Source organism: Bubalus bubalis, chromosome 4 (assembly GCF_019923935.1).
Source record: "Bubalus bubalis isolate 160015118507 breed Murrah chromosome 4, NDDB_SH_1, whole genome shotgun sequence".
In the NCBI taxonomy this organism is placed as follows: domain Eukaryota; kingdom Metazoa; phylum Chordata; class Mammalia; order Artiodactyla; family Bovidae; genus Bubalus; species Bubalus bubalis.
The window spans coordinates 143,977,225-144,003,332 of record NC_059160.1 but is presented as its reverse complement, the minus strand read 5'-3'; the positions used below and the strand labels follow the sequence as shown (position 1 = coordinate 144,003,332).

The following is a 26,108-nucleotide window of genomic DNA, read 5'->3' as shown; positions in this document are numbered from 1 at the left end:
AGAGTTGTGCAACCATCACCACAATCAATTTGTCAATAGGAACTTTGATATGTATTTAAAAAGTACTTAGTCATTGTGTTCATTTTGGCAGTACCATACAGGAAAATATGAATGATACAGAGAAGATTATCATGGCCCCTATATGAGGATGGGGCTTCCCTTGTGGCTCAGCTGGTAAACAATCCGCCTGCAACGCGGGAGACCTGGGTTTGATCCCTGGGTTGGGAAGATCCCCTGGAGAAGGGAAAGGCTACCAAATCCACTCTTCTGGCCTGAAAAATTCCACGGACTGTATAGTCCACGGGGTCACAAAGAGTCGGACATGACTAAGCGACTTTCACTTTACTTTGTACAAGGATGACACACAAATTCATAAAGCATTCCATATTTTTATGAAGAATGCATATCACTTTGTTGTATACCTGAGACTAACACATTTTAAATCAAGTATACGTCAATTTAAAAAAACACTTGCTGCTGCTGCTGCTAAGTCACTTCAGTCGTGTCCTACTCTGTGCGACCCCATAGACGGCAGTCCACCAGGCTCCCCCGTCCCTGGGATTCTCCAGGCAAGAACACTGGAGTGGGTTGCCATTTCCTTCTCCAATGCATGAAAGTGAAAAGTGAAAGGGAAGTCGCTCAGTCGTGTCCGACCCTAGCAACCCCATGGACTGCAGCCTACCAGGCTCCTCCATACCATGGGATTTTCCAGGCAAGAGTACTGGAGTGGGGTGCCATTGCCTTCTGCGACACTTAGTGGTTTTAAAAAAAAACTAAGCCTTATCTTGCTGTTAGAATTGGGTGTATTTATCACATTCTTTACTTTTGTGTGGTCGTAAATTTACTTACCTGAAAAAAAAAAAAACCAGCTAGAGTAAATTGGTTAATGTTTCTTGTTTTTCTTTTCTTAAAGCATTTATTTATTATTTAATATTTGTTGCTGCGGAGAGCATGTGCCACTCACGGGTTGTGGAGCGTGGGCTTCTTAAATTGCGATGGCTTCTCTTATGGCTGAGTACAACCACTGGAGCACAGGCTCAATAGTTGTGGCACATGGCTTAGTTGCTCCGGGGCATGTGGGATCTTGCTGGATCAGGGATCGAATCTGTGTCTCCTGCACTGCAAGGCAAATTGTTTACCACTGAACCACCAGGGATGCCCCTCTTGTAGTTCTTAAAAATGAATTTATAAACGCTTTGTTCTTTGTTTCTTTGGAGCAGATTGCTGTCTTGCACAGGGGGTGACTCTTGGTGCATCTGTCTTCACTGTGATAATCTGCTAAGTGTTTATTAAACAGTCATTCTCTTCCTGGTTCCTTGGCTTTGTTTTGTAGTTTTTCTGTCATTTTGGTCTCTTGATTTTTCTGTAATAATTACAAACTTAATTTTGTTTTCCATCGTTCCTCACTATTTCTTTCTAGTTGTTTTACCTTCCCTCCCTACCTTTCTTTCCTTCTGTATTAGAGTCATTCCTTTCTTTTTGAGCCATTTGAATTTGCTTGAGATTTAGAATTGTGGTGGATATCCATTTTTATGGTTATTTTAGGTATTAGCTTTTCTGTCACTGTTATTTTAGCATTTTGTTCACACGTTTTTTCTTTTGGCTAATCATTTTTGCAGTGTCAATAAGCTGCTGTTTTCCTCGTAGTCTTATGGACTTATCCATTCAGCAAACATGTATTACATGCTGTATCTGTGCCCCAGATCATTCTAGATGTTACAGGGAGGCTAAAGCCCTCCAAGAACTCAGTGTATTGGTGGTAGTTGAAAACATAGAAGTGGAGGGGGGTTTCTGAGAGAGAACAGCAATCTGCAGAAGGCAGCATAAGAGGCATAGAACCGTGGGAGGTAACCATGTATAAGGACATAGGGAGAGGACTTCCCTGGTGGTCCAGTGGCTAAGACTCTGAGCTCCTAATGCAGGGGGCCTGGGTTCGATCCCTCATCAGGGAACTAGATCCCATGTGCTACGACTAAGACCTGGGGAAGCCAGATAAAAATAATAATAATAGAAAAAAAGGACACAAGGAAAGATAGAATTCTTCAAAGGAGGCTGAGGGTGGACCCTTGAGGGATTTGGTAGCTTAGAAACAGTGTGTCATGGAAGTTTAGGAAAGTTTGGGATTCCAAATCATCTTTGATCTGAAAGGGATTTTGTGATTAAGCCTTAGATTTCCAGTAAGGAAAGTGAGGTGGTGTGACATGGTTTTCTGTGAAAACATGGTGGTAGAGCAAAGTCCAGAATAAGGAATTTCTTGATTCTCAGCTTGGTATTCTCATCTCTGTGTCTTGGTATGAGACTCTTCTTTGTTTCAGTTATTTCTGATAGGGTTTTATGTGTCTGTCTATGAAGCAGGCACTTCTCTATACTTTAATTTGCATCATTTCCCCAGCAGTTTATAGCTAGTCTTAAAAAAAAAAAGAAGAAGTCTTTAGGCGTTAGAGCAGAGAACGAGACCCTTAAAAGCTATTTAAAGAGATAACCTTTCTTCTTTATCTTCATGACATTATATTCTCTGCCAGGTGGTTCTCAAAGGAATTTTACAGCGTTATGTTGATGAAAAGGAGGGTAGTTAAATATAAAGTACTATCATTTGTTCTACAGATCTAAGTCTAAAACCATATTGCTTCTTTTTCTAGAGGAATGAATTTTAGTATAGCAACATTAAAAGTTGCATTATCTGTCTTCTGTTAAATATATGGGCTTCTCAGGAGGCTCAGTGGTTAAGAAACCACCTGCCAGTGCAGGAGATGTGGGTGCAATACCAGGGTGAGGAAGACCTCCTGGAGAAGAAAATGGCAACCCACTCCAATATTCTTGCCTGGGAAATCCCATGGACAGAGGAACCTGGTGGGTTATAGTCCATAGCTTGCATATGACATTTGATATTTGATAAAGTTTGCTTTATTTTAGAGGCATATATTTAAGTGTGTCTTGATCAGGTAACTTCTAGTGAGAAAAAAACAGATTAATATTTCAGGAATTTCTGAAAAGTTGTGGCTTCCCTGAATTCTTTGATTGTCCTCTTCTGAGATTGCAGAACTATACATATTTTCTTGGAGATTATATTTGAAGCATTCTGAAACAGTTTTTAAAAAATTATTGAAGATCGCACTCTTTTTCTTGGAATATTTTCTGATTTATTAAGAAATAGTTGCTTGGGACTTCCCTGGTGATTCAGTGGTTAAGAGGCTTTACTCCCACAGCAGGCAGCATGGGTTTGACCCCTGGCACGGGGAACTAAGATCCCACATGCAGCATGGCAAGACCAAAAAGCAAGTAAATAAAAAAACAACCTATGAAATTAGTAAAACAAGTCAACTAAATCATGTATTTTGAGAGTAGAATTCTTATACTTTTTAAATCTTGATTTTTATATGATATAAAATGTTTTATTACTAGAAACTTTATCCCTTTCATTTATCCATTTCATTTCCATTAGGTTTAGTATTCAGTTCAGTTCAATCGCTCAGTCGTGTCCGACTCTTTGTGACCCCATGGACAGCAGCACGCCAGGCCTCCCTATCCATCACCAATTCCCAGAGTTTATTCAAACTCATGTCCATTTTACTAAATCTAATTCCATTAGACTTAGTATTTTATACAGCTATGAGTATAAAATAGGATTAATAAAAGATTGCTCTTATCTGGCTTTATTTCTGCAGAATCATTTCCTGCTCTGAAAATGAATAAATGTTAGATAAAAGTACAGGAGGCTTTAAAAGTTATTTTCATCTCTTCTGATTCCTTTGACATTCATAAATTCATTTTTTTCCCTCCTTCCTGTGCTCTTGCCTTATTTAACAGTTAAGATATTAAAATCAGAACCTCTTTTGTAATACTAAAAAAAATTGGATATTAGTTTTAAATATTGATAGTGGCAGAGGTGTATTCATTTAATGATTAAGTAAAGGATATAATGAGTATAGGAGCACCCAAGCTTCTCCAAGGATTGTCATGGGGATAGTGGGGTAGGGATGATGTGTTGGATGATCAAGCCCCAGATGGCATAGATAATAGGAAAAGACAGCTCATCCTTATTCAGTTTAATAGAGTATTACATGAAGACATAGGTCCGTTGTTACCTAGGGTACAACCGCATGCAAGCCATTATATATTAATCTGTGTAATAATTGTATGTCAAAATATACAAATTGTCATAGTGGCTCCAGCAATCTAAGTAGTGAGCTTTTTGCAATAATATAGACCTGAGGAAATAAAGCCCTGAATTAGGAAGATTGTCATAGGAATGAACTGAATGGACAGATGATAAACATTAAGAATATTTAAATTATATGAGTTAGACACTACAGGATTCAAACTTGACTGCGCATCAGAATCACCTGGAGTTTGTTAAACAAATTGCTGGGTCTCACCTATACAATTTCTGAACAAGTTGGTCTGGAATGGGGCCTGAAAATTTGCATTTATGACCGATTCCCTGGGTGATGCCGATGCTACTCATTCAGGAAGCATGCTTTGGGAATCACTGCCATAAAGCTCTATAGACTCGTTCCCATCCTCACATTCCCTGTGTGCCGTAGAGAGTCAATGCTAGCATAAAAGAAATGAGCAAAGTGTTCTAATTAAATTAAATAAAATATTTTAATTAAATGTTTCTATTTAAATTTTTTTTTTTTTTTTTTTTAGGCCAAGTGATGGTAGTAACAGTAATTCAACATGTAATATTGAAGTTACAAACTCGCTGGATATTGAAGAAAGCATTTGGTCCCCTAGGTTTGGATTGAAGGGCAAAATCGATGTTACAGTTGGTGTGAAAATACATCGAGGATGTAAAACGAAATATAAGATAATGCCATTGGAACTTAAAACTGGCAAAGAATCAAATTCTATTGAACACCGTAGTCAGGTATAATAAGAAAATTGTCTGAATGTGTAATATGTTTAGATTTTTTAAATGTTTAAAAAGTAGTCTGCTTTATATATTTTGATTTAGTTCAGGTAATTTTTAATTTAACCCAGTGTTTCCTAAACGTAATTTACCAGAGTTATTATTTTCATGTAACATCTACATAGGATACTCTTTAGGAAACAGCAGTGTAAATTCATTCATTTTTGACTTTTAATCTGATTATACTGATTTTTATTTAAAATGAAATATAAAAAAAATAAAATCAAATAAAATGAAATATAGGACTAACTGAATCTTACCATTATGTTAAATTCAGGTTTTTTAAAAATCATCTTCTCTTTGGTAAATATAACAATCTTCTGTTGGCCTCCACAATTGCCTGAAATATTATATTAATTATAGTGAGTTAACAAATCAAAATAATTAACATAACGTTATGTTTTTTTTTCTAATTATTTCTGATCCCTCTGCCAGCCTCCACAGTAGCAGTCTATGGTATATCCTAGACACTTTTAAATAAGCAGATAGAAGCTTCCCTGGTGATCCAGTGTTAAGACCCACACTTCCAATGCTGGGGCCTTGAGTTCAATACATGGTTGGGGAACTAAGAGCCTACTGAATTGTATAATCAGGGATTAAAGAGATTTTTCTCTTACTAAGTCTTTCTTGTCATTCTTAATTATATAACAAATACCAAAGGTAGAAAAATTAGATTTCCCTTATTAGAAGACTCAAATATTTCACTTTAGTAAAACAGATATAGCTGAAATTATGAACAAAGACTTGGTTAGATTAAAGCCCTCTTGAGAAAGGAAAATCATGTCACGATACAAGAAAAGCTGTTTTGGAATCAGAGATTTGAAGAAATGTGTTCTATATATAATAGAGGCTGAAAGTTTTCACTTGTTTAAGGACATGTTTGATTGAACTCACTTTTGAATGCTAACAGAAGAGAAATATAAAGGCATTTCAGTGTCTAAAGTGGTCTAGATTCAAAGACCTTTTTTCTAAGCCCACTGCTCTAAATTAAAGTGCCTTCAAGGCAAACAATATTATTGTATTTAATTTTGTTCAGTTAGAACTTTTATCTTTGCAAGATGAGAGGTTGCAGGAAGAACTTCTAAGAATATAGTTGTATTTGTTTTATTTTTAAAATGAGAAAATTGATTTGAACAAGGCTCAAACAAATATACTGGTGTGTATATTGCATATTCAGGGTGTAAGAAGCAAGCAGACAGTCAGAGAATTATTGTAAAATCATTGATATATTATAGGTATTGTAGGTGAGGAAAGATAAATTTCTCATCTTATGGGGTTTGACTTTCTCCACTTTGGTAATATAGAAAAAGCTTATGTTATAGACTAACTTCATTTAAGGAGGATTTTTATTTTTTAGGTGGGATTATTTTCTAAAAATTCATTTCTAAGTTAGAAATTTGGCATTTGAAACATATTTTCTAAAGGAAAAATATTATATGGAGCTGTGATGTCTAAACCAGCTCACAAAAACCTATTTAACTTGTGATATAGTGGAATTAAACCTGTGATATAATTGAACTATAATAATGTTGTAAAATTTCATTCCAGCTTCCTTTTATCATTATATGAAGGGAATGCCATTCAGATATTTTTCCCTTTTAATAAATCCCAGAAGCAGAGTCCTCTTCTTTCTCCCTCAGTGCCTGTGTAGGGAAAAATTAACATGGAAGGACCATTAATTTGGATTGACTCTCTTGGTCCACAGCCCCAAGGCTCATAAACCTTGTCATTTATGAGTTCATTTTAATTTTTAAACGTTTTATTTGGTTACCTATGCTGTATCTTTGGATACCCATACCATATTCTTGGGCTTCCCTAGTGACTCAGATGGTAAAGAACTCAACTACTGGAAACCCGGGTTCAATCCATGGGTTGGGAGGATCCCCTGGAAGAGGGCATGGCAAGCCACTCCAGTATTTTTGCCTGGAGAATCCCCTGAACAGAGGAGCCTGGTGGGCTTTAGTCCATGTGGTCACAAAGTGCATGGTGGGCTATAGTCCATGGGGACACAACTGAGCACCTAAGCACAGTACGTGCTGTATCAGGCAACACAAGTAGAGTGCTTGTAAGGCCTCCCAAAGCATGTTACATAGGTTTAAATGTTACTGCTAAGGTGTTTTCATGAACTAAAGGAACTACATCTAACGTATCTTAGATGGTTTCTCTGAAGAGCGCCACATAAACCTAATGCACTTAATGCCACCTTCTGTTCTGGAAAAAGCAGTAAACTCTGTAGAGTTAGTCTTGTTTAGTTATCACAGTTACTATGACATAAATAATATGCATTTTATAGTGTTTAATTCATTTACTTATTTTAAACAGGGAAAATAGTGTCTAACGACTGTTAACTTCAATATGTAAAACATCTCTTGATTAATTTCCCTCTTAACGTTTATTGGAAACCTAAACATTTACTGTCTAAGAAAAATTCTAAATATTTATTTTTGTCTGTGTAAAGTGAGAAATATATATATATACTATGGTTGTTTTGTGCAAATTAAATAGTTGACATTGAATTTATTGTATTACCTGTACTGAATTCAGATCATGTTATTTTCAAAATGGAAATAATTTAATTGACCTTTTGATTTTGAAATTATAATATGTATTCAGAATTCCCTGGTGGTCCAGTGGGTGGGACTCTGTGGTTTCACTGCCCAGGGCCTGAGTTTGATCCCTGATGGGGTAACTAGGATCCTACGGCCATGAGGTAGGGCCAAAAAAAAAAAAAAATTATAATATATATTGACTGTAAAACATATATGGAAATATTGAAAATTAAAGTTTTACTTGACAAAATGTACTTTGTTTTCACAGCTTGTTCTGTATACACTGCTAAGCCAAGAGAGGAGGCCTGACCCAGAGGCCGGCCTGCTCCTCTACCTAAAGACTGGCCAGATGTACCCTGTGCCTGCCAAACATCTTGATAAAAGAGGTTAAGCTGTTTTCTCTCAATTTTACTTCTCAGGGTTTTGTTTGTTCATTGTTTTTACCCTTTAACTTTTGCTGACACACATTTATACCCGCCAATCAATTGTTCACCGTGCTTGCTAGGCCTAAAACATTTTGTAATTTATAAGTTGTGGTACTTTTTAAAAAAAAAGAATTTTGACAGTATACTATATTATTGAAGACGTTATTAACTTTTTTATTATATAAGTTTTTTTGTGTCATATTTTAGATTCCACATATAAGTGATATCATACAGTATTTGTCTTTCTTTCTGACTTACTTCACTTAGTATGATAATCTCTGGGTCCATGTTGCTGCAAATGGCATTATTTAATTCTTTTTTATGGCTGAGTAGTATTTTGTTGTTTATATGTACCACATCTTTATCCATTCCTCTGTCGATGGACATTTAATTTGGGATTAGCAGGTGCAAACTGTTATGTATACAATGGACAAACAATAAGGTCCTATTGAATAGCACAGGGAACTATATTCGATATCCTGTGATAAACCATAATGGAAAAGAGTATGAAAAAATATATATATGTATAACTGAATCATTTTTCTGTACAGTGGAAATTAGCACAAAATTATGAATCAAGTATCCCTTAATAAAATAAAATTAAAAAAATCTTCCTATACAAAACTTTATTTTAAACTTCCTATCTTATATTTGAGACACTCTCAGTTCAGTTCAGTCACTCGGTCATGTCCAACTCTTTGCGACCCCGTGAACTGCAGCACACCAGGCCTCCCTGTCCATCACCAACTCCTCCTGGAGTCTACCCAAACCCATGTCCATTGAGTCGGTGATGCCATCCAACCATCTTATCCTCTGTCGTCCCTTTCTCCTCCTGCCCTCAATCTTTCCCAGCATCAGGGTCTTTTCAAATGAGTCAGCTCTTCGCATCAGGTGGCCAAAGATACCTAACGCACCAAAGGCACATAATGAGACATTCTAGATAGCTGTATTTTCCTTAGGTTGTTTAAAAACGTTAAAAACTTAAACAAATGAACCAAAATTGAAAGAAATATACCAAAATGTTAACAGTGGTTATTATTCTGGTGTAGTGGGATACATGAATGTAGGTGGTCAAAGACACCAAAGGCACCTAATGAGACACTGCTGCTGCTGCTGCTGGTGCTAAGTCGCTCAGTCGTGTTCGACTCTGTGCGACCCCATGGACTGCAGCCCACCAGGCTCCTCCGTCCATGGGATTTTCCAGGCAAGAGTACTGGAGTGGGGTGCCATTGCCTTCTCCGAATGAGACACTCTAGATAGCTGTATTTGTTCTTAGGTTGTTTAAAAACTTTAGAAACTTATCAAATGAACCAAAATTGAAAGAAATGTACCAAAATATTAACAGTGGCTATTATTCTGGTGTAGTGGGATACATGAATGTTGCTCCTTCCTTTTTATGTTTTTGAATCTGAAAGTTTTGCTTACATGTAATGGAAAAGATATATAATAAATTTTAATTAATTCTTAGAAAACACCCATCCGTTTTTCCCCCCACAGAATTATTAAGGCTAAGAAATCAGATGGCATTCTCCTTGTTTCACCGTATTAACAAATCTACTGGAGAGAAGACAGAACTTGCTCCTTTGCCCCAAATAATTGAGGAACAGCAAACCTGTAAATACTGTTCACAGATGGGCAACTGTGCTCTCTATAGCAGGTAAGTACTGTCTTCTGAAAGTATTAATTCCAGTTAAGTAAGCACTCAACTCAGAATGATTTAACATTTTTGGCTGGTCTGGCACTGATGACTTCATTTTGGTTATTTAAAATGAAGGGAATAGGAAAGAGAAAAAAGTATAGTTAGTTCATATTACATAACAAGCCTATTTCTTTGGAGAAAAATAGAATGCTTTTAAAACTTTTTCCAAAAGATATTTTAATCTTGCTGCATACAGTTTCTGAGAAAATGAAATAATTGTCAAACTTATAGGATATAGTTAAAGATATAGTATAGGCATTGTGAATGTAACTTTTTAAAAATGTTTTTCAAGAAATCTTCCATTTTTTAGTTGTTGTTTTAATTTCAAACCTTTTGTAGTTCAAAACTGGGAAATTGATTTTTTTAGACAGTATAATCCAGTAGATCTGTCTTGATATAATCCAGTAGATTGTCTTGTTTATACTTGTCTATTTTTCTACATATGGCAAGTTTATTAGCTGTCTTATGAGCAGTTATATGTATTTATACCTTCATTGAGCTTCCCTGGTGGCTCAGATGGTAAAGAATCTGTCTGCAATGCAGGAGACCCAGGTTTGAACCCTGGATCAGGAAGATCCCCTGGAGAAGGGAATGGCTACCCACTCCAGTGTTCTTACCTGGAGAATCCCAGAGACAGAGGAACCTGGCGGGCTGCAAGCCCATGAGGTCACAAACAGTTGGACACAACTAAGTGACTAACACATGTACATACTATCATAGGCCAGTGAGAGTCTTGGAGGATGCAAGAAAGCGGTTAGATGCAAATTCAGACTAGGAAACAAGATCAAATCAGAACCAAACTTCTAATTCAGCCTGAAAATTCATATAAAGGATTTTTAAAAGTACAGTTGACCACCCCACTCCAGTACTCTTGCCTGGAAAACCCCATGGACAGGGGAGCCTGGTAGGCTGCAGTCCATGGGGTCGCTAAGAGTCGGACACGACTGAGTGACTTCACTTTCACTTTTCACTTTCATGCATTGGAGAAGGAAATGGCAACCCACTCCAGTGTTCTTGCCTGGAGAGTCCCAGGGACAGGGGAGCCTGGTGGGCTGCTGTCTATGGGGTCGCGCAGGGTCGGACACGACTCAAGTGACTTAGCAGTAGCGGTGACCCTTAAACAATGCTGGAGTTGGGGGCGCCAATCCTCTCTGCAGTCGAAAATCTGAGTATATCTCATAGTTGGCTCTCCACCTACAACTGCATGGTGAGCCCAGATTGAATACAAAATTTGTCCACATTCTTGTATTCAGCCAATCTTGGATCGTGTAGTGCTATTTACTATTGAAAAAAATTCACGTGTAAGTAGATCCATAGAGTTCAATTCATGTTGTTCAAGAGCCAACTGTATTGGATCAAAAGATCTCTTAATGGCAAAAACCATGAACTTGGGAAATTTGGGACTATAATACAGGCACATTTTTTTGACACCTTGTTTTACTCTCCATGTTTTCTATGCTATCCTATGGCATATTTACCCCTGAAATGACTTTTTTAGAAAAGTGGGTGCTGTGGTTGTAAAGTATGATGATTGTCACATATGTGTACTTATTTTAGAAATATCTCATTTCATAGCCAGTGAAATGTTTTATATGCATCTCTGACTTGGAGCTTTATCTTTAGGGCGGTTGAACAACAGATGGAAGACAGTTCAGTCCCGACCAGCATGTGGCCCAAAATAAAAGAAGAAACCCAGCATCTCAAGCCTATACACTTAGAGTATTTTAGCCTTTGGTGTCTAATGTTAACCCTGGAGTCTCAATCAAAGGATAATAAAAGAAATTACCAACATATATGGTTAATGCCTGCTTCAGAAATGTAAGTGGTCCATTTAATACAGTAAAACTTAAGTAATTTGGATTAGCCAGTGGGATGAGATTTGTGATTCATGACAAATACAGGTTAAGGACCATGTTAAAGGCATGAAGTTTCATATATTCATGCCAACTCCATATGGCTGTCAATGAATTTTTTTCTAAGGAGAAAACCATTGTTATTTTTAGTAGATTAAATATACCTCAAGAAATCTTATTTTAAAAATTATTAGTAAAGTTACATCCTTTTTCATCAATGAAAAGAGTGAAAAACTTGAGTATATCATAAGGTGAATTTTAGCATATTGGCACAGTATAAATTAATGAAGTTTTACTGAATATTTTAAATACTACAGTATTTTAAAAGTTTTTTAGTAAGTTTTCATAGAGATTCAAATTCTCTAAAGCATGTCAATATTGTATTTTGTGAGGTCTTTTTTTTTTTTTACAAGTTACATATAAAGTTATCATTTTGTGCATTTTGCATAGTATTTTTCTTTAGTAATATTTAGTTGTTTTTGACCCATTCTTTTCTTTTCAGAGTGAATCTTGATAATAATGTGACTTGAGACCTAAGAACGTTATTTCTTTAATACTAGACTTTAACACAACGTGCCATCACAAGTGAAGAAAGTTTAAGTCATTTTCAATAGACTACATAATACATAAGTATAGTAGATATGTCAGGTGTGTGCGCCAGCAGGCTTCTGAAGTGTAGTATTATAGCAGTGTCCGAGAGACTGTAAATGCTTAATGCTGACTTCTGAGACACAGTGGAATTGTTAGTGTGCTTGCCATTGTTTTAGTAAGAATAATTATAAATTCTCTTGTAAATACTTGGTGATGGACAGGGAGGCCTGGCATGCTGCGATTCATGGGGTTGCAAAGAGTCAGACACGATTGAGCGACTGAACTGAACTGATGTTACTGCTTCCTTCACTTCAGGTTCAGAGTTAGATTATTATGATTTGTCTTCTGTAGTGTTAACATGTGTCAGAACAGGAGGTGGGGGTGTCAGTCAAGAATCAAAGTGCTGATAAGCATGTTGTTCAGAAATCCCATCTGTGGGTACAGTGAGGGGGATTCTTCCCCCCTCAAAAAAAGGGGGGAGCTCTCTAGCACCTGCTTAGAGATCTGGTGATGAGAGGTTTTTGTTTTGTTTTTTGCCTTGCCACGCGTCTTGTGAGGTCTTAGTTCCCTAACTAAGGATCAAACCCATACTCACTGCAGCGGGAGTGTGAGTATTAACCACTGGACCACCAGGGGAGTCCCGAGAGATTATTATTTTTTAAATAAGTATTTATTTATTTATTTGGCAGCACATGAGACCTTCCGACTTCATTGTGGCATGAGGAATCTTTCGTTGTGGCATGTGGGGTCTAGTGCCCTGACCAGGGATCAAACCCAGGTCCCCTGCATTGGGAGCTTGAAGTCTTTGCCATTGCACCACCAGGGAAGTCCCCTGAGAGAGTATTTTAAAATTAATTTCTCTTTTTCTTTCTCTTTCATAGGGAGGAGAGTGGCAGCTGCATTGGGAGCCTGATTAGAATGGAACATGTAAAAACAGTTTGTGATGGACAGTATTTACATAATTTCCAGCGTAAAAATGGAGCCATACCTATCACAAATCTAATGGCAGGTGACAGAATTATTTTAAGTGGAGAAGAGAGAACATTGTTTGCCTTGTCTAGGGGATACGTGAAGGAGATTAACTCAACAACAGTAACCTGTTCATTAGACAGGTGATGAAATGTTCCCTTTTTGGGTGGGGAGGGTAAAGCTTTATTGATAAGTAAACATATATCATAGAGTTCATACATTTAAAGTCTACAATTCAGTGGTGCTTAGTATATTCACCGAGCTATGCAGTTAGCACCAAAATCCATTTTAGAGCATTTTCATTGCCCCTGGAAGACTCCCTGTACCCTGTAGTCACTCCCCCAACCCCAGGCAACCACCAGTTCCCTTTCTATATTTATAGATTTGCCTTTTCTGATTCATACACTTAAGTGGTCTTTTGTGACTGGCTTTTTTTACTTAACATACTGTTTCTGAGGTTCATCTTCATATAGTGCCTCATGCCTTTAAAAAAAAATTTAGATAAAATTCACATATCATAAAATTAACCATTAACCATTTTAAACATACAGTTCAGTGTGTGAGTGCTAAGTCACTTCAGTCATGTTTGACTCTTTGCAACCCTCTAGGTGTAGCATGCCAGGCCCCTCTAACCATGATGATTCTCCAAGCAAGAATACTGGGGTGGGTTGCCATGCCCTCCTCCAGGGGATCTTCCTGACCCATTGATTGAACCTGAGTCTCTTATGTCTCCTACTTTGGCAGGCAGGTTTTTACCACTAGTGCCGCCTGGGAAGCCTATATAGTTCATTGGCATTTAGCAGTTATCCAACTGCTAAAGTTTTGTTTAGTACATTATGTTCCATAGTAGTAATGTGGACATGTGTGTGTGGGTGTGTGCTCAGTTGCTACGTTGTGTCCGACTCTTTGTGACCCCAGGGACTGTAGCCTGCCAGGCTTCTCTGTCCATGGGATTTTCTATGTAAGAATTCTGAAGTAGGTTGCCATTTCCTTCTCCAGGGTAGCTTCTCAGCCCAGGGACTGAACTCACATCTCCTGCATCTCCTGCATTGGCAGGTGGATTCTTTACCACTGAGCCACCTGGGAAGCCCCATATGGATGTAATCTTATCTAAATAATTCTCACAACCACGTGTGTAGCAGGCGGGACAGATGTCCTGCTTTGGCTGTAACGCTTATTTCTCCTCCTCTGCCCTCTGGGCGCTCACCATTTTGTTCAAATTGCTTTTTTCCATTTATAATTGTGATATAAAGTATAAATTAAAACAAAGTAAATTAAAGAAAAATATTAAGTAAATAGTAGAATAGTTGGTATGAAAATTTGTGATAGAAGCTAATATCCATGTTCATTAATATCCATATTCTCCTCTTCCTGATCTCCCAGCCTTCCTTGCATTTGAGTGCAGGCATGCGTCACATTTCTCAGTGGATGGAGATAAGTAATTGGGATCCAGAGAGTAACTGCAGTGGAAATGTCCAGGCTTGCTCTCCAGTAATCAGTAATCCTGGTTAAGCAGTAACCGGCCCTAGCCCGGGTTTCATGATATTGGAGTATAAGCCGTGATATTTCTGCTGTTTCTTAGGAGTCCCTTCAGTCAGTCCTGTGAGGTATTTATTTAGTACCTAACATGTGTTAGATACTTTGCAAACTCTTGAAGAATTTGTAGTCTTGTGAGTAACAAATAAATATATATTTCAGTCTAATATGACAAGTGTTTGAATTAATGGGAAACAGGAGAGGCATTTAACCCAGTTTTAGGAGGCTCGGGGAAGGCGAGTGAAAAGGGTCGTTCTAGATCTTCATCCTGTGGGGGAATGTTAGCCCTGTGAAGCAGTCTGGGATGAGTATACCAGACACAGGGGACGGGGTGTGGAAAGGCCTGATGGTGTGAGGTGGGGGGTTCTGGAAAGTGCAGGTATTAATTACTTTCTGGAATGTAAAAGATAAAGGAGTTATTGAAGAGGTCAGGTCATAGAAGGGTTTATATACCATGTTAAGTGAACAAAAGAATGATAATCAGATTTGCATTTTTTCTGTGAATGCACTGTGGAGAATAGAGTTAATCAGTGGCAGCAACACTGAAAGCAGAGGAACCAGGCGCCTACTATAGTGGCCGAGGCTTGAGGTGATTGAGGGCAAGGTAGTTTTGACAGAGAAGGTCGAATGCCTTTGAGAAGTATTTGGAAAGTAAAATTGTCTGACACTGAGATCCTGATTGGATCTGCAGGGTGAGAGAGGGAAGGATCAAGACAGTCATGTAGATGCAAGAGCCATTACCTGAGGTCAGGTCCACAGGAGGAGGATAAGGCTTCAGCAGGGATAAAGAGTTGTTCAGTTTTGCAAACTTTCACTGCCTGAGTTTTAACTCAGTGGAAAAATCTTGCTGCTTGCTGGACATTCAAAGCTGAAGCTTGGGTGGGAAATGGGGTAGGAGAGGAATGTTAGGTCAGGCCTGGTGATGTAGATTTGGGATTCAGATGGAGGCATGGGACCAGTGGGGAAATGACAAGAAAGAACGGTACAGAGGACCATGGAAGGGACCTCGGGAACATCACAGGTTAGCCTGATAGAGGAGTGGGAGAAGCCTTTGGGAAAGAGACAGGTACTCCAGGCCTGAGGAGGCAGGTGCCATATGTTGGGGATCCTGCTGGGGGTGGTGAGCCCAGGTTGAAGTTCAAGGAAGGCCAAGTGAGTTGTCAGCAGATGTTGCAGGTTTTGGATTATTAACTGCCTTTTTTATTATTATTATTTAATTAATTTATTTGGCTGCTCCAGGTCTTAGATGCAGCAAGCGAGAGTTTTACTTGTGGCATATGAAGTCCTAGTTGTGGCATGTAGGATCTAGTTCTCCGACCAGGGATTGAACCTGAGCCCCTACGGTGGGAGCTCAGAGTCCCAGCCACTGCCTTTTGCCTTCCCCTATTCTGTTTGCTCACCAGTCCAGGGCCTTAGCCTGCCTTTGGTTGGCAAGTATGTATTAGGGGCTGGTAGCCATTTTCATAGTTATTCTGACCCATTTACTTTTTACTTCTTTTTATTTTTGGTTGCACTGGGGTCTTCATTGCTGTGCGTGGACTTTCTCTGGTTGTGGAGAGTGGGGCTACTCCCTAGTTGCACTGTGTGGGCTTCTCACTGTGGTGGCTTCTCTTGTTTCGGGGCGTGGGTTCTAGGTGCAAAGGCTTCAGTAGCTGCGGCATTCGGGCTCAGTAGTTGGAGCTCCCAGGCTCTACAAGTGAACTCGAGAACACAGTCTCAGTAGTTGTGGCGCATGGGCTTATTTGTTCTGCAATATGTGGAATCTTCCTAGACCAGGGATCAAACCCATGTCCCTTGCACTGGCAGGAAGATTCTTATCTTCTGTATCATCAGACAGCAACACATTTCTTACACCGACCCACTGACTATGTTAAATGAAAAATATTCACATACATATGTTTTGCTGTTTCAGGAACTTGTCAGGACTCCCAGAATCAACTTTGTTCAGATTGGACCAGGAAGAAAAAAATTGTGATATAGATACCCCATTAGGAAATCTTTCTAAACTGATGGAAAATACTCATGCCAGGTTTGTAACAATAAATGAATCTGAATATCACTCCAGTTTCCTGAGGAATATTATAAAAAGCACTTTTTTTTTTTGCTTTTCAGCCAAAAACTTCGAGATTTAATCATTGACTTTCATGAACCACAGTTTATATCCTACCTCAGTTCTGTTCTTCCACATGATGCAAAGGACACAGTTGCCTGCATTCTGAAAGGTATGTTATAATCAACATGCCTGTGTCCATTAATTTTTCTTGGTTCTATTTATAATTTAATCTATATTAGAATCTAGTATCTTAATAATTTATTAAACTTCTAATTATGGTTTTTAGACAGCATCTCTTTGGAAGTAGTTTACATGTGACGTTTAATATCACCATGGTATTTCCTTACTTTGAGAAGACTATTGAAGAACAGACTAGAACACAGGCTGCTTTTCTTATAGTTAAGTTGCTCATTGAAAATTCAACACTCTTATTCCTATTATTTTTAAATTTAAATGTAGGTTTGAATAAGCCTCAGAGGCAAGCCATGAAAAAGGTACTTCTTTCAAAAGACTACACCCTCATCGTGGGCATGCCAGGAACAGGAAAAACAACTACGATATGTACTCTCGTAAGAATTACTACTCTTTTGCTTAGAAACTGGGTATTTAAATCCATTTCTCTTCAGTTCAGAGAACGTGATACCGGATGTCAAAAGGGCTGAATTTCAAATTAAAATGTCTTTGTTTCAAACTAAGAATACATGAGAAATAGAAAAACTAAACTATTACAACTATTACCAGTAGTTATAATCATCGTGTATATACCTTGCATTTAAGATTGTCTAAAATCTCTGTGTTTTTCTTCACTTTAAAAAATGACAAGTTGTACGAGGAGGTTGAAATAGATTCTTTTTTTAAAAAAAATTATTTATATATTTGGCTGCACCAGAGGTTAGTTGCAGGCTTCGGGATCATTAGTTGTGGCACGTGGGATCTGGTTCTCTGACCAGGGATCGAACTCGGGCCCCCTGCATTGGGAGCACAGAATCCTAGCCACTGGACTGCTAGGGAAGTCCCTGATACAGATTCTTATTGAATTTTTTTTTTTCATGTCAGTAAATTTCTGAGCAGTCTTAGAATAATGATGATGATCGCACCACATATTTACTGATTGATACTTTGTGCCAGGCACTAAAGTTTATATGTACTCAATTTTGTCATGATATAATTAATATATTGGTAACATATCATTGATAACATGATGATAATGCCATGTTACTTTCATAAGACATTTTGGCTTTATAATTTTTTAAAAAGTTACTTTGGGGAATTCCTTGGCAGTCCATTGGTTAGGACTCTATGCTTTCACTGCCAAGGTCCCAGGTTTGATCCCTGGTGGGGAACTAAGATCCCTCGAGCTGTGCAGTCAGGAAAAAAAAAAAAAATCAAAGGAAATAAAAAGTTACTTGGCTTGGCTCTTAGATATGCTTCCTGTTAAGTTTTCTAATTCTTTTTGAAAAATATAAATGTTAAAAATTATCAGGAGCTAAAAGCAATGCTCTTTTCCATTCTTTTGTTTCTTAATAGGTAAGAATTCTCTATGCCTGTGGTTTTAGTGTTTTGTTGACCAGCTATACACACTCTGCTGTTGACAATATTCTTTTGAAGTTAGCAAAGTTTAAAATTGGATTTTTGCGCTTGGGCCAGATTCAGAAGGTACATCCAGATATCCAAAAATTTACAGAGGAGGAAATTTGCAGATCAAAGTCCATTAAATCTTTAGCTCTTCTAGAAGAACTCTACAATAGTCAAGTAAGTACAATTATTGTATAATCATACTGACAGTAATTTTTGCTGTCAGAATGAGGGGAGAAATGGCACTTTGAGAAATTCAGTTGCATTGACTGAATTTGCAGATTCATTTATATAAACCATAAGACCAGTTTACGAGTTTATAGTTTGCTCTTTGCTTCTGAACTGAAACAAGGTTTCTGGTCTATTTTTCAGGGCTCCCATCTTCTAGTATAAAATATCCTAGTAAAGGAAAACTCTGTTTTTCTCTACTCACACTTCGGACACTAACTATGTAGAGTTAGTGCAGGCTCCACAGGTTAAGGGCTCAGTCCCATAAGACTGTCCCCTACTTCAGTTCTGAATTGCAAGTTCAGATCTCCTGTGCCCATTTTGGGAATTCCTATGTCTTCCTCCTTGAGTTCCATAATTTGCTTGAATGACTCACAGAATGCAAGAAAGTTACCTTATTAGCATGAACTCAGGCATGGTTAAAAGGGGCTTATGAATCTGCCCTTTGGAACTCTGAGGAGATCTAGGAGGCTGAAGCTTTTATCCTATAAATAAGAAATGAGGGACCTAGAAAGGCTTTTGTGCCCAGGAGGGCCCCATAAAGTCCTGCTTGGTTTCACATATCGTATGTGATCTTTTGGGATTGGAATTTTTCACTTAGAATGTTCCAAATGTCTGAAATCTGGGATATGTGAGGCAAAAAGAAAACCCAGGGAACAAACTACTATGCTGTTCCTCATGTCCCAGGCTCTCCAGCTGATTTACCTTTTCTCCACCTTTCAGAGGCTTTATAGTTTTATATATGATGTCCAGGGTTTTTAGTTGTACTTTGTGGGAGGGAAAAGTACTCCATCTTCCCAGAAGTGAAGTCCTAGTTCACATTAAAAAAAAAAAAATCATTAACTTACTGCCTCTTGAAATGTTCAGATTTCCATTTCGATAGATCCCAACTTGAGCATTGTTATTGTGTCTGGAAAATTAACTTGATTTTTAAAAATTTATAGAAAAAAAATGTTTGTATGTTGTAAGTGTTTCTAAATTTAAAAACATTGGGGATTTCTGTTTGGGAGCACGAAGAGCTCTTTTTTGATCTTTTAATTTCAAACATGGGAAAAACAAGGTTTATTTCTTGGACATATTAGATACCTGATCTATTTTTTTTTCTTTGTGTTTAGCTTATAGTTGCAACAACATGTATGGGAATAAACCATCCCATATTTTCTCGTAAAACTTTTGATTTTTGTATAGTGGATGAAGCCTCTCAAATTAGCCAGCCTGTTTGCCTAGGGCCACTTTTTTTTTCACGGAGATTTGTGTTGGTGGGGGACCATCAGCAGCTTCCTCCCCTGGTGCTAAACCGTGAAGCAAGGTAAGCAGACATTAAGGTTTCAATTTTAAACTAGATACTTGTTTAAGGGACGCTTTCAGTAGACTGATAATCCTGAATTTGATTCGTTGACAGAGCTCTTGGCATGAGTGAAAGCTTATTCAAGAGGCTGGAGCAGAATAAGAATGCAGTCGTACAGTTAACTGTGCAATACAGAATGAACAGGTATTTGTAACAGTGTCAGCTATGAGTGATTTTCATATTTGTGTTCATCACCAAACTAAAATTATTTTTGTAATTCCTTTAGTAAAATTATGTCCTTAAGTAATAAACTGACATACGAAGGAAAGCTGGAGTGTGGATCAGATAAAGTGGCCAATGCAGTGATAAACCTACCTAACTTTAAAGATGTAAAGCTGGAACTGGAGTTTTATGCTGATTATTCAGAAAATCCTTGGCTGGTTGCAGCATTCGAGCCAAACAATCCTGTCTGTTTTCTTAATACACACAAGGTAAAACACATACACACAAACTAACATTTCCTTAGTTCTTCTCTGTTTGCCCTATCATTTAAATTCCTCAGTTCAATAGCGATTGCTTCATTACAGCTTATCAGTTAAAACTAGTCTGCTTCCTGTGCTTTCACACAAAAGAATCTTTTTTTCTACAGATTCAGTATCTTTGGGAGGAGGTTTATTCTGGTGATTGATAGATGTCAAATTGTTTTGAAGTAGGAAAGCTAGAAAGTGAACGCAAGTGTATAATTACATTTCCTAGAAAAGTAATTGGCATTGATACTGTCAAAAGTTTGGGTTTACAAATGGACAGAAGGTAAGATAAACTGATGTTCTTTTCAGGACCTTTTAAAAAAAAAATAGACTTTATGTTCCAGAGCAGTTTTAGGCCCACAGCAAAACTGAGCTAAAAGTACAGAGATTTCCCACGTGTCTCCTGCTCCTACATATGCACCTAAAGACCGCTTTACAAATTTATCATTAAAAAATCTGCACAAGGGCTTTAAATGACTTGGTTCTTATTTCTAGGAACTAAGAATAAAGTTTTGACTCTGTGTTCCTCCAGTTTGTTTTCTGTACTGCTTCTCATTATTGATTTGGAAATCTTTACATAAGTTTAACATAAGTTCAAAATATAAGCATTGGTTTGATCTATGTATATCATTCTTAATATAATTATATATTTTGTTATTAAGATGGGTGGAGTCAACAGTTATTAAAAATAGGGCCTTACCATTCATGTACCATGTTGGAATTTTCATTGTCTTGGACATTGCTCTAGTGTTTCAGAATGAAGTATCATTCTCATAAATGACTTTTATAAAAAAGCTTTTATATTTTTATGTAATTAAAATTTTTATTTTATTTTTTATTGAGGTATAGTTGATATGACTGCTTTTATAAACCACAACTCTAATCTGTTAGTTAGAAGTTATAATTATTAACCTCACCAGTGATTGTTCAGATTCTTTATTTTTGCTACTCACATTTCCTATCTCTTGGCATCAGGATTCCAAATAAGTTATATTAAAATTAATCAAGGTGATGTAGGGGTGACGTAGGAGCAAAATAATCCTTTAAAATTTTTACTAGGGGTGGTAGAACCTGGGGAACTTTATGGCTCTATTATTTGTATAAAAAGTAACAAGAAAATGGAAAGAACACAGATACTGGAGCCAGATCTAAGTTGAATTTTAGTGCCACGGTGTATTGTAAGGCTTGGGCAGGTTACTTATCTCTTCTGGCCTTTGATGCCTATAAAATGGGGGATAACACAGTAATGTATGTGAAGCTCGGTGTATGGTCGACTTTCGTAGAGATTTTAGTATGAACTTTATGTAGCATGTTTAAGATGGGTTTCCTTCTAAAAGTGACTAATATCATTCATTTTTGTCAATTCTTTTGCATTCAACTTTAAGAGGAAGATATTTTTCATCTGTGTCCATATCTGGTAGTGCTGTCTCTGTGGCCATTGTATGCTGACAGTACTCTTTACTTCAGAGATTGTTTCACAAGCAGGATGCATATTTTTCTGTTTAGGTTCCAGCACCAGAACAAGTTGAAAAGGGAGGTGTCAGTAATATAATGGAAGCCAAACTCGTTGTTTTCCTGACCTCAGTTTTTATTAAGGTAACTTAGAATTGAATTTTGAGGGCAAATTAATATTAAGGTGCAGAGTAATAGAATGTTAGAATTCATGGAACTTTAGATCTAGCATTAACTTCTGTTGATTAAGATAAGAGGACTGAAGCCTGAATGTTTTTATTTTGACAACATTTATCTAAGACAGTAATTACTGTATCTAATACAATAATGGCATTTTGGGTTTCCACTGAGGATATCTTTCTGTAACATCAGATAATTCTGATTGTGTCAATTTAGTGCAGAAGTCAGTATGATTGGAGATTGGAAACTTCAGTGAAAAGGGAAAGCAGAAAGTAAAATTTATTTCTTTGTACTTTTTTGGTATGGCATCACTGCTCTGGTGGCATACAAACCATTTATATTGCCACGAACTTTTAAAAATTCAGGGAGCAGTGTTTGTGAAAATTATTTCCTCTCAGGAAATGTAGATGTAGCCTTAGAGTAATTCAATATTTATTTCCTCCTTGTAGGAACATGTGTTATACATAGGAACATGTATTATAAACATCAGTTGTCACATTATGTAAACATTTAATAAATTTAGTAAAGTTTAAATAGCAAAAGTCAGGATTTTTTTCATTTTAAATTGTGTTCTTTTCTGTTTAAAACAGGCTGGTTGTAAACCCTCTGATATTGGTATCATTGCACCATACAGGCAGCAGTTAAAGGTCATCAATGACTTATTGGCACAGTCTTCTGTTGGGATGGTCGAAGTTAATACAGTTGACAGGTACCAAGGAAGAGACAAAAGTATCATTGTAGTATCTTTTGTTAGAAGCAATGAAGATGGAACTGTGAGTTGATTGTATTTTCTGCTTTGCTTTCTGATTTTTATTTTCTATTTGTTTGGGACATTATTTACCTCTCTTCTTTAAAATTATGTTAAAAAACCACATAGCATAAAATTTGCCATCATAACTGTCTTTAAGTGTACAATTCACAGGTATGAAGTATATTGACAGTGTGTGCAGCTGACCTCCAGAACTTTTTCATTTTGCAAAACAAATTCTATATCCATGAATAACCACTCCTTTATTCCCTCTCTCTTCATTTCCTGTCAACCACTTTCTGTGAATTTGACAGAACTTTATGAATTCATGAATTTTCCACATAAGTGGTATCATACAGTATTTGTCCTTTTGTAAGTGGCTTATTTCACTTGTCATAATGTCTCAAGGTTCATCCATATTGTAGCATGTAACAGAATTTTCTTTTAAAGGCTGATTATTATTCCATTGCATGTATATACCACATTTTGTTTATCAATTCATCCGTTAGTGGACATTTGGGTTGCTTCCACCTTTTGGTTATTATGTTTGGTGCATTTTAAACATATAAATTTTCCTAGCTTACTTTCAAATTTGTAGATAATTCCAGGCTGGTTTTTTTTTTTCGCTTTTATCTCTCCTTCACTTATTTTTCTTGACTATGTGATACCTGCATCTAGTTTTTAAAATACACAGAGTAAAAAGTCTCCTTTCTTTGCTGTTACTCTTCTACTCAGTTCTTACCCTCACATGTTTGGTTTTTTGGATTGTTTGTTTTTGGTAACCTTCTAGAATTTCTTTAAGCATATGTAAGCACATGAATCAGTATTCATGTTTCCCTCCTTTGTGCACCAAAGGTTATATATGCACTATTCTGGGCTTTGCCTTTTCCACTTAATAATGTAGCTTGGAGATCTTTACATGTCATTACACAGAAAGAGATTTCATTCTTCTCTTAAAGGTGAAAGTTTTCCACTGTATATATGAATCATGGTATATTTAACCACTCCTTTGAGTCCTCTATGAGTTTTTATTACATTTAAAAACAATACTACAATAAGTGGAGACAACTTCAGTTCTTTATGATATGTATTTAATGTTTGAAAATTTTATTTGTTTTTATTTTTTTGCTGCACTGTAGGGCATGTGGTGGAGAAGGCGATGGCACCCCACTCCAGTACTTTTGCCTAGAAAATTCCATGGACGGAGGAGCCTGGTAGGCTGCAGTCCATGGGGTCGCTAAGAGTCAGACACGACTGAGTGACTTCCCTTTCACTTTTCACTTTCATGCATTGGAGAAGGAAATGGCAACCCACTCCAGTGTGCTTGCCTGGAGAATCCCAGGGACAGGGGAGCCTGGTGGGCTGCCATCTATGGGGTCGCACAGAGTCGGACACGACTGAAGCGACTTAGCAGCAGCAGCAGCAGGGCATGTGGGATCTTAGTTCCCTGACCAGGGATTGAACCTGCGCCCCCTGCATCGGAAGTGCAGAGTCTTAACCACTGGATTGCCAAGGAAGTCCCTAAAATTTATTTTTTAATATATTAAAAATTTTAAAATACATTTTCATTATACATATTTAATCATTTAAAATTATGGCAAAGATATCATTGTTGTCGTTGCTTAGTCACTAAGTCATGTTTAACTCTTTTTTGACCCTCTGGACTATAGCCCACCAGGCTCTTCTGTCCATGGGATTTCCCAGGCAAGAATACTGGACTGGGTTGCCATTTCCTTCTCCAGGGTATCTTCCCAACCTAGGGATCAAACCCATATCTCCGGCACTGGCAGGCAGATTCTTTACCATTGACCCACTAGGGAAGCCCCATGGATATCACACCCACAATAAAATACTTGAGGTTGGCATCATGGGCAAGTTTTGTTTTTTTTTTCGCGACTGTCTGCACTTTGAATGTGTTGATGAATCTTTTTTGGAATATGTTTTTGAAAGTAGGAAGACGGCTCAATAAAAACTGTTCTTTTTCAGAAAAACCTCAAATAAGAAAAACTCAAAGAATGAAAATTATCTTTCTTTCAGCTTGGTGAACTGTTGAAAGATTGGCGACGTCTTAATGTTGCTATAACCAGAGCCAAACATAAGCTGATTCTCCTGGGATGTGTGCCCTCACTAAGCCGTTATCCTCCTTTGGGGAAGCTACTTAATCATCTCAACTCAGAAAAATTAATATCCTTTTCGTTTTGTATACGGTCACATTTGATTGTGCTATGTGAGTACTTTATGTATTTGTATCAGTTAAAACTCAGTGTCTTGTGTTTTCCATGGGCATATTTCAAAAGACCTGATTCTACAAAGGAGAGAGAAAACAATTCACAGGAACTAGTTCAACGCAAAAAGTGAAATAATGAAGGTGATGGAGAAGAATAGTTTGTGAAATGAGAAAGGGGAACAAAAGGACTTGATTTCTCGCCCTTGAAACAGAATGCATGTTTCCTAGAACACATCTAGGAAAACTGGTATCCCTTCAGGTTCCTCTCACCTCGATAACCTTAAAAAAATATACATCTGGGACAAAGTATTATATTTAAAAATGGAGATTATTTCTTGTCATGTCGTAGATAATTTTAAAAATAGATCATCTCTTTAAAAAATTATATGAAGGTCTCACACTAAGACAGGTAAATCATATTGCTTAAGTACATTATTATCCATAGAATGTCACAAAAATACAAGTTTTCTAGTAGCCTTGTTAAAATTATAGAATGTTAAATAATAATGTCATATGTTTTAATGTAGTTCCACATTGTATTAAATATATCTTCCTTAATTTATTTTATATCATTGATCTTCCATCAGGAGAACATGAAAGCCTTTGTCATCTATTGGGTGATTTTCAAAGAGAATAAAGCACTGTTTTCCTTGCTTTTTTCATACCATGATTATCTCCTCTAACTATTGCTTATTATTTATAATTTGGATATGCTATAAAATCAGTGACTGGTTACACTGTGATGATAACTTTTATCCCAAGGGTAAGAAATGATGTAAATATATATACTCATTCAGAGTTCCAGTTTTTGGTTTTATTTATTTTTTTGGTATAACCTTGTTAAACATAACTCTACAACATTTAACATAGAATTTATTTTTTCAGTACAGGTGTACCCAAAACTAAAAAGTCTAAATTTATAGGCATTATAAATGTGTCTCTGTAAGACGTAGAGTTTGATCCACTTCTACCAGCTTTTAAAGATGGATTAACTTTTCAATCTGAGGTTTAAACTTTTAAGTTTAGATTTTTAAGATTAATTTGATCTTGTAGATTTTTATCCTGTTTTGTTTATTTGAAAAACTAGGTAAGAAAATGGATTTGTTTTTGTCATTTAAGCCCAATCTTGTGATAATGAAAAGTATGATTCTCTTCTGTATTTTGAGGTCCCTGATCCAAAGGCCATTTTGGTGTTTTTTTCCTGACTTTTGCTTTCTGTTATCAGAGATGTTTTAAAAAACTTTATACGTAGTGTTTTAAATTATTACTTATAAATTTATTATTTCCAACTAATTT

The 26,108-nt window shown here is 37.0% G+C and overlaps 1 protein-coding gene across 1 annotated transcript in view; it reads left to right on the top strand.

Annotated features, from left to right (window-relative positions):
• Nucleotides 1–26,108, top strand: part of DNA2 (DNA replication helicase/nuclease 2) — a 38,879-nt gene extending 12,771 nt beyond the window's left edge. Inside the window, exons 6-21 of the mRNA XM_006070282.4 lie at nucleotides 4,651–4,870; nucleotides 7,730–7,847; nucleotides 9,384–9,543; nucleotides 11,209–11,403; nucleotides 12,911–13,141; nucleotides 16,447–16,563; nucleotides 16,647–16,756; nucleotides 17,047–17,156; nucleotides 18,115–18,339; nucleotides 19,506–19,699; nucleotides 19,793–19,882; nucleotides 19,965–20,169; nucleotides 21,712–21,801; nucleotides 22,428–22,610; nucleotides 24,623–24,769; nucleotides 25,381–26,108. Coding sequence (XP_006070344.4) covers nucleotides 4,651–4,870; nucleotides 7,730–7,847; nucleotides 9,384–9,543; nucleotides 11,209–11,403; nucleotides 12,911–13,141; nucleotides 16,447–16,563; nucleotides 16,647–16,756; nucleotides 17,047–17,156; nucleotides 18,115–18,339; nucleotides 19,506–19,699; nucleotides 19,793–19,882; nucleotides 19,965–20,169; nucleotides 21,712–21,801; nucleotides 22,428–22,610; nucleotides 24,623–24,769; nucleotides 25,381–25,449 — 2,464 coding nt within the window. The 3' untranslated portion in view covers nucleotides 25,450–26,108. The remainder of the gene's footprint in view (nucleotides 1–4,650; nucleotides 4,871–7,729; nucleotides 7,848–9,383; nucleotides 9,544–11,208; nucleotides 11,404–12,910; nucleotides 13,142–16,446; nucleotides 16,564–16,646; nucleotides 16,757–17,046; nucleotides 17,157–18,114; nucleotides 18,340–19,505; nucleotides 19,700–19,792; nucleotides 19,883–19,964; nucleotides 20,170–21,711; nucleotides 21,802–22,427; nucleotides 22,611–24,622; nucleotides 24,770–25,380) is intronic.